At 39.2% G+C, this 8,021-nt stretch overlaps 2 protein-coding genes across 3 annotated transcripts in view; both read left to right on the top strand.

Moving 5' to 3' along the window:
- Positions 1-1,525, top strand: part of cdc73 (cell division cycle 73, Paf1/RNA polymerase II complex component, homolog (S. cerevisiae)) — a 32,038-nt gene extending 30,513 nt beyond the window's left edge. The window contains exon 17 of the mRNA XM_017471565.3: positions 1,110-1,525. Coding sequence (XP_017327054.1) covers positions 1,110-1,146 — 37 coding nt within the window. The 3' untranslated portion in view covers positions 1,147-1,525. The remainder of the gene's footprint in view (positions 1-1,109) is intronic.
- Positions 1,526-3,291: 1,766 nt separating this feature from the next.
- LOC128632941 (coagulation factor XIII B chain) lies at positions 3,292-7,666 on the top strand. 2 transcript variants are annotated; one of them, XM_053681141.1, is made up of 7 exons: positions 3,300-3,437; positions 3,623-3,793; positions 4,828-5,004; positions 5,545-5,716; positions 5,946-6,112; positions 7,202-7,215; positions 7,368-7,666. In XM_053681141.1, the coding sequence occupies exons 4-7, from the start codon at positions 5,623-5,625 to the stop codon at positions 7,519-7,521; spliced, it is 429 nt and encodes a 142-aa protein (XP_053537116.1). In that variant the 5' UTR covers positions 3,300-3,437; positions 3,623-3,793; positions 4,828-5,004; positions 5,545-5,622; the 3' UTR covers positions 7,522-7,666. The 2 variants fall into 2 exon arrangements, with proteins under 2 accessions (XP_053537115.1, XP_053537116.1); XM_053681140.1 differs by lacking the exons at positions 5,946-6,112; positions 7,202-7,215; positions 7,368-7,666 and having other exon boundaries at positions 3,292-3,437; positions 3,695-3,793; positions 5,545-5,686.
- Positions 7,667-8,021: the final 355 nt, after the last annotated feature.

Consider the following 8,021-nt stretch of genomic DNA (forward strand, 5'->3'; position numbering starts at 1 on the left):
GGAACACATGAAATACCAGAAATATATGAAATGCCTGCATAGGGCATAAAAAGGAAGCTATCAACGTCTGCAAGCATATTTCTGAGAAGGTAGGTTGTGAAAAACCCTCAAGTGACTAAAAGAACTGCAGCAATACTTGGTGCAACAGGCACTGAGGTTTCAGTGGGCACAGTAAGGTACGTACTAAACACAGAAGGTTTCCATGAAAAAGTTTCCAGAAAAGTCAGCTCAAAATCATATAAATAAGCTACAGACGTATTGGAATTCTGTTCTGTGGAGCGATTTTAAAAAAACTGGAACTTTTCGGCATGAAAGAATGAAGAAAGAACACACTGTCTACAGTCGAGCATGGTGGTGGCTCCGTGATGCTCTGGGGCTGCTTTGCATCCTCTGGCACTGGAAACCTGCAGCATGTGGAAGGCAAGATGTATTCACTGAAGTATCAGGAAATCCTAGGAGAAAACATCATGCCGTCTGTGAGGAAGCTGAAGCTTGGACGTCACTGGAACTTGCAACAGGACAATAATCCCAAGCATACCTCAAATTCCATCAAGGCTTGGTTGCAGAAGAAGTCCTGGAAGATTTTTTCAGGGCCATCAGTCACCTGACTTGAACCCCATAGAAAATCTCTGGTGGGATTTGAAGAAGGCGGTTGCAGCACGCAAACCCAAGTATATTACTGAACTGGAGGCCATTGCTCATGAGGAACGGGATAAGATCCCTCAGACACGCTGTCAGAAGCTGGTCTCTGGCTGTGCATCTCGTTTGCAGCAGGTCATAAGAGCAAAAGGGTGCTCTACTAAATACTAAAGATGCTTGCCATGAAGGGGCTGAATAATTTTGAAACTGGAGAAGTCATTATAAGTTGCATTTTCAGTTGAATTTGGGGAAACCACTTGATGCATTCGTTTTGATGAACTATTTCAATCTCTTTTGCTTGATTTGTTCATCGCAAACAACTGAAAGTCTGACCATTTTGACAGTGGTGGTTGAATAATTTTGATTGCAACTCTGTGTGTGTGTGTGTGTGTGTGTGTGAGAATATATAACTGTATCCACTAGACACTTTTTGTTTTGAACTTAAATCCTGTGTGTTTGTGTGTTTACAGGTACATGGTGAAACACAAGTCACATCTGCGCTTCTGAATCGGCTTCATTATCATCTATTAAGTCAGCGTGTGTGGTTTTGCCTTGATACAGCCAGCAGCACTTTTAGTCAGGCATTCAACAGCGTATAGGGGTGTGTGTGTGAGTGTGTGAGAGAGAGAGAGAGAGAGAGATAGTGAGTTTATCTGGTTTGTTTTCCATGCAGCTGTGTGTGGGGGGGCTAAGAAAAAAAAGAACAATCTCAGAGAAGACATGAGATCATTTAGAAGTATCTTCTTATTCCATTATTTTTCATTTCTTCCTTACTTGTTGTGTTTTGTTTTTTTTTGTTTTTTTTTTTAGTATTCTGTTGTAAAATGGATAAAAGTGGAGACTGTCTCTTACTGAGGTTAATAAAACAACTGCCATTTGTAAAATCGCTTGGTGCTGACAGTTTCTTTTCTTCAACGTTTACAGTTCTCTCGCAGCTCAGAGGTTTGGCACCAGGGGGCGTCGTAGTGCAACAAACATCACAAACGAAATCAATACAACATTCCGACTGTTGCAGGAGGGTCAGTTAATCTGATGTCTGTTAGTAACTGTAACAGAATGAAACCAGATGTTAAAACAAATACAACTGATATCCAAAGACATACGGAACATATAGCAGAGGCATTACAATTTAAATTACAGCACACACCATATGCAATGAAATAAAATTAACATGCATAATCTCGAATACGTCATAGACCCAAGTTTATCATTTGAAACGTCTAGTTGTACATACTGAATAAGAAGCTTAAGAATAAGAACTACTTAACACTTAAGAAATCATTATTGTTAGTAATTGGATTTAAAAAAAAAAAAAAATCCATATTTAATATTAATCTGACCGTGGCGTCGTAACTCCAAATATTTTCAAGGTGTGTTAGATTTGTCAAGTTAAACAAGTGGCATTAAATCAGATTTTAATGACCTGGCTAATCCCTGAGCCCGCCCCCACTTCCTGACGATACACACAAAGCCCCGCCTCTGAACCTATGCTCTTTCAGCTCGAGTTACCTTTAACATGTGGCTTCGGTATCAAGCACACTTGGACGTTCAACACGATAAATATAGAAAATCTGGCTTGTACTGAATCACGAGGACGGTCAAAAATCCTTGTTTGCATAGTAATGGGGGGGATTCAAACAGTTCAGAGCTTCCTACAGATAACATTTACACACCTGTCCAGATGCAACATAATTCTGCATCCAGCTTCATCCTTTTTCTGCTTTTACTGCATTTCCTATTCAGCACAATTAGCTGGCTAGGGACGAGTATCTAGAAAATGGCTGACAGGAAGCCCATCCAAACACAAAAGAGGATTCTGGATTGTAACACGGTTTTCTTAACGAGTTTAATACACTTGTGCTGAGACTTAAACCATTATATTTATCATGTTCTACATCAGGGGTGTCGAACATCACGACTTGAACGTCTACGTTCTGAATTAAAGTTGGAAAGTTTTGAACAGGAAAAAAAAGTTAGCTAGTTTGCGGTGTTCCACTGGGATTGGGTCGTCAGAATGAATTCTACAGTTAAGAGTTGTTTTTTGTTTTTGTTTTTTTTATAAATAAAAAAAAAAGGTTCTATGTTTTAAGCTAAAATCCTAAACTCTCATCTCCATGTTTTGATGTCAAACCCAAATGTCTTTGTGTGTGTCTGCAGCACATAAATGAACAAATCGGTCTTGCCGTTCCAATAGTTTCGGACAGGACTGTATGTAACGTGACCTTTGCAAACTCTGTCGCAAAATAGAGCGACAAAATGCAGGGCCGTAAACTCCGCTACTCACAAAACTTGTTGGGGTTTTTTTTGGTTTGTTTTGTTTTTAAGAGGAAATTGTCCCATCACCTCAAACTGTTCACTCGATTGATTTTCATAATCAGTCTACTCTAGATAACTATTAAAAGATTTAACTTTTTTTTTTTTTTGGTAGTTTACATTTTGAAAACATCTGTTCTTATGTCTAAGTCTTTAGTCAGTGTTCACATCGTTAAGCATCCAACGATGTGATAACCAGACTGCAGGGAACTTCAGTAAATAAATCCAGTTTATTTATGATTACATTTCTGGCATTTGGAGTTACGAAATCTTGCGCTAGGTGCGTGGTTTCTGGTAAAAGGCAGAGGCAGGAAGGTAAATCATTAACGCTGCTTATAAACAAAGCAACTGGATTTGCAGGCGGTTATCATTTATGCAGGCTTTAATTGGACGGTTTTACCCTGTGCTCTGAGGAAGAAGAGCAATGGAGAAGAAGAAGATTATTATCCTGGCTTTTTCTATTTGGTCATGTCAGGTTATTAGTGGTAAGAACTGTTCAAAGTTTCTCATGTTTTTTTTTTTGTTTGTTTTTTTTGTGTAAGTATTTATATAGTAAAAAAAATCTAATGAAGTATAGATTTCACTGAGACGCACAATCACAACCTAAATCAATTCACATTCAAACCTGTGTATATTATACCTACATGTAAATGTTCTGTTTTTGTTCTAGCTCAAACGTTGTTTTGCCCCCGTGTGCCAAACGGCCAACCTGCATAGCAGTTAGAATTCTTCTATCCTACAGGACGCACCGTTAGATTTGTATGTGATGGCGGCTATGAGTTTGAAGGAACAAAATATGCGCTTTGTGAAGATGGAGCTTGGAGGCTGCCGGTGTGTAAAAGTAAGTGTACTCGTGTCGTACGAAAGAAATATAACGATCTAACAAGCAATGGCGAAAGGGCCACAAGCGTTCGTTACATGTTACGACTGATTTTGAAATAGTGTAGTTCAAAGTAGCAACTTGATATTTTGTGCATTATCTAATAAAGTTATGCTCTATCAAGGGGTATAAAATGCTAGACCTTGGGTTTTTTGTTCTCATTATTTAACACCTCATAAATCAGATTTTTTGAGTTCTCTCAGACAAACACCTAGTTGCTAAAAAAGAACTATAACACGTGTAATAGATATGAAAACTTGAAAGATCTGACGTGCTTTTGTGTTGCGATATAGAGAGCCAAACCACGGGGGGGCTTTTTTTTTTTTTGACAAATTTTTTTGACCTTCTGTTTTAGAAGTTAAAGACATCTTATACTAATCATCAAGTCCTGAAAATTTCATATATCTCGCATCAACGGTTCAAAACTAATGACTTATGGAACTTTGGAACTTTTTCTTGTACTGTAGTAAGCGCTTTTACAGGGCCACACCCACCTTTTAAAGCCTCTATATCTCAAATACCGGTGCAGATATGAGCCTGAAATTTTGCACACAGTTTATTAGGAATGATGCCATCATATCCAGAAAGTGTGAAGCTCATCCGAGATGGTCAGTGGGGAGGCCTCAGGTGATGGCCTTCACATGTATTGACACACAAAAAAAAAAAGCTTTCTACCAAATAGGTGGCTTGGCATCCAGTTTATGTTTTCACGGCTGAAATGATTACCTCATGTGTTTAGATTAGGAAAGGTTTTCAGGATAATGTATACTGGGTACTTGTGGTACCTGCAGTCACTTTGCAATCACTGTGTTTGGTAACCAAAGGTTTGAAATTAAAACCACAAAGCAGATGTTGGTTTTTGGAACAACTCTTTTTTTTTTTTGTATTCAATAAAAACATTTTGCATAGACATTATCCTATAGGTGAAAATGCTGATAAGAAAGAGAAAGTGATGATCAACCGTAGTTGCGTCCCAACTTTTGACTTGTTTCTAGTTCTAGACGAAACGTGTACCGCTCCGCATGTGCCAAACGCCAAACCTGAGAACAAGTCAGCAACATCCTACAAGGATGGACACACTGTTAGATTTGTATGTGACGGCGGCTATGAGTTTGAAGGAACAACATATGCGCTTTGTGAAGACGGAACTTGGAGGCTGCCGGTGTGTAAACGTAAGTGACCTCATTGCAAACACGGCCAACACTGTGCTATTATCAATTAAAGACAAGATTTTCATTTGGTGGGAAACCTTACACACGTGACTCCCTTTCCTGCATTTATAACAGCAATGGCAAAATGGAAGATTAGGATTTTCTCATAGTAATAATGACTGCTTAGTGCAGGCGTGGCTAGATCAGTAGCCCGAGCAGGCTTCCTGTCCAGGCTGTTAAGTGGAGTTGCAGTTAGTTCTTGTGTCTGAGCAAAACCAAATCTTGATCCAAATCTATTACTTTAAGGACTCTTTTAGTCATTTTTCTACACTGTTTTGCTCGCTAGTACAGATGTAATATAAGGCTGAATCCAGCAAATCCTAGTAGGATTTTGGATTAAAGTGTATCATGACGATAGTTTATGCAAATGAATCAGCATTTATTTGTTCGTTAAGTCTAAAATCCCCTACGAGGTAAGTTACACCACGTGTGCGCTCACGTCGATAAATAACTACTACAGTGACTCCACAAATGTGTAAAATATTCTGTTTATGGTCCTAGTTGAAAAATCACCATGTAGTAGAGAACCAGCTGTGCGAAACGCCCGACCCGCAGACGAGTTAAGAAGGTCCTATAACCATGGAGACACCGTTCAGTTTATATGTAACAGAGGCTACACGTTTGAAGACACAGACTCCTGAAGACGGAACCTGGAAGCTGCCGGAGTGTATAGGTGAGCGTCCTCATTACAAACATGCCTCATATTTCTCAACAACACCGAGACGTTATAAATTAAAGAAGGGTTCATGAGGAGAACGAGGGCTTTGGGAGGGAGGCAGGTGTTTGAGACGAATAATATCATGGCGTTTAAGACTAAAATCCAGGGGTAAATTACACTGTGTGTGAAAAAGTACAGTAAATGAACATTTAAAGCCACGCACGATCTGTTTATTTTGTTCTAGATCCAACACGGTGTACTGCCCCACGAGTGGCGAACGCCCAGCCTTCAGGAACGTTAGAGTCATCCTATAGGTCTGGAGACTATGTTGCGTTTCGATGTGACCGCGGCTATGAGTTTGAAAGAAGAGACCCATATGCAACGTGTGCAGACGGAACCTGGAGGCTGCCGGTGTGTAAGTATCCTCGCAAGTATTATTTGTGATGAGTCTGATGGTTTGAGGTCTCAGAGTTGTGTAGGCTGTTTATAATACTTTTGTTTCTAAGTCACTTGGGGGGAAAGAATCACATTTTTTGGGGCTTGTTTTGTAAATATGATCGCTTGTTAGGAAAATCTGACGAGCAACATCGTTTTATATATATATATATATATATATATATATATATATATATATATATATATATATATATATATATATATATATATATATATCTATTTTCCCCAGTGCATTGACACTGTCTGCTCACAGCCTCACAATAATATCAGCGCTGTAGTGTATTTCTCCCTCCTACAATTATTACAGGTTTTTACACAAAAACAAGCATAACATACTCGTATAACATATATATATATACACATACATACACGCACACACTAATAGTAGTTATGGCTCTAATGTAATCTCCTTTTCCGTCTCTCTAGTCATATTCTGCTGGCGGGTGAGCACAGACGAGTGCCCGTCCTCCCAATAAACTTTGCGTCCGTCTTCGGTCTCTTTGGCTCTCTGCGTTTTCACCTCCTCTCAAAAGCCATGCCGATATTAATTCCCACTTTAGCGCAGGATCTGTCGCCTTGTCTTTTTGTTAAGAAACAGCCGGTTCCCCAGAGGTCAACGATGATTGCGTTTGGAATGTTCCAGATTAAACACAGTCGTCTAGATGACGAGTTTCAATTCTAAGCAACTGTCATAAGAATAAACTACAAATGCTCCACTGTCCTCAGCAACCCCAGCACCCGACCCCTAAACCCCCCAAACCTGTCCTGTACCCCGGTGTTAGAATTTGTAGCTGCGCTAGTGTCAGAGCCACTCTTCTAGAAATGTATTCGACCCTAACCTTCTGACCAATCAGGATCCAGAATTCAACAGCGCTGTGGTGTAAGAATGCAGTAATATTAGGACCTGTGATCGTTATTATGCTCAGTTGCTTTAATGGGGTTTATTTGAGCAGTTTTGAACAAAATGGAGGATGAGCATGTGCAGTTGAACGTTTTGGGGATTTTATTGAGACTGTCTCTGATGGCTGTTTATTTTGTTTACAGGTAAATACCACTGGGTAAGTACATAAACACCTATTTTAATTATAGGTAAATACTAAATGCAATTAATATATTATAATAACTGTATCAGCAGAGTAACACTGTCTGTAGTCCAGTGCTGATACCGAATCTTAATTCAGATATATTCATTCATGTCTATGTGCACTAGTTTTGACAGTGAGCTCTGTCGACGACGAAATCCGGGAGGAGTGGGGGGATCGTCTGCAGAGCTCCTGCTGCTGATCAGAAATCATCCTTCTCAGAATAAATGCTCACTTTTCAACCAAAATGTATTTTGCAAATCTGCTAAGAAGCTCTTTTAGTGAATTAGTAACTTCAGTGGAACTAAAGAAGAATGATTTACACATTCGAGAGGGCGAGGAATGTGAAGTTGAGCTGAAGATGGTGGATTGTTACATAAACCGAGAGAAACCCGATCTGAAACAATAAAGTTTATGATTAAAATGATATTTCTGCCTGGTCGTTTTTCTTTGCTTGAAAAAGTGGGACCGAGTTTACCTTCCATCCTTTACATGATAAGAACACATGGCGTCACTACTGATCATATTCACACTGCTGCAGTATAGAACTGTACATTTGTTCATATTCAAATGCTAAATCTTTGTCATTACACAGTTGTCATTCTTCTTGATTTTTCCCCATGATTGGTTTGCACCCAAAATAAGAATACACAGAAATTCACGAGTCAATATGAAATGTCAGAGTCATAACACTTCCCAATTCCCATTTTGTCAAATCTCAAAACCAGTGCAGGGAATTTCACTAAATAACTCAGTGTGAATAGATCGTTCTACTTTTGTTT

The sequence above is a fragment of the Ictalurus punctatus genome, chromosome 7 (genome assembly GCF_001660625.3).
Source record: "Ictalurus punctatus breed USDA103 chromosome 7, Coco_2.0, whole genome shotgun sequence".
Classification (NCBI taxonomy): Eukaryota; Metazoa; Chordata; class Actinopteri; order Siluriformes; family Ictaluridae; genus Ictalurus; species Ictalurus punctatus.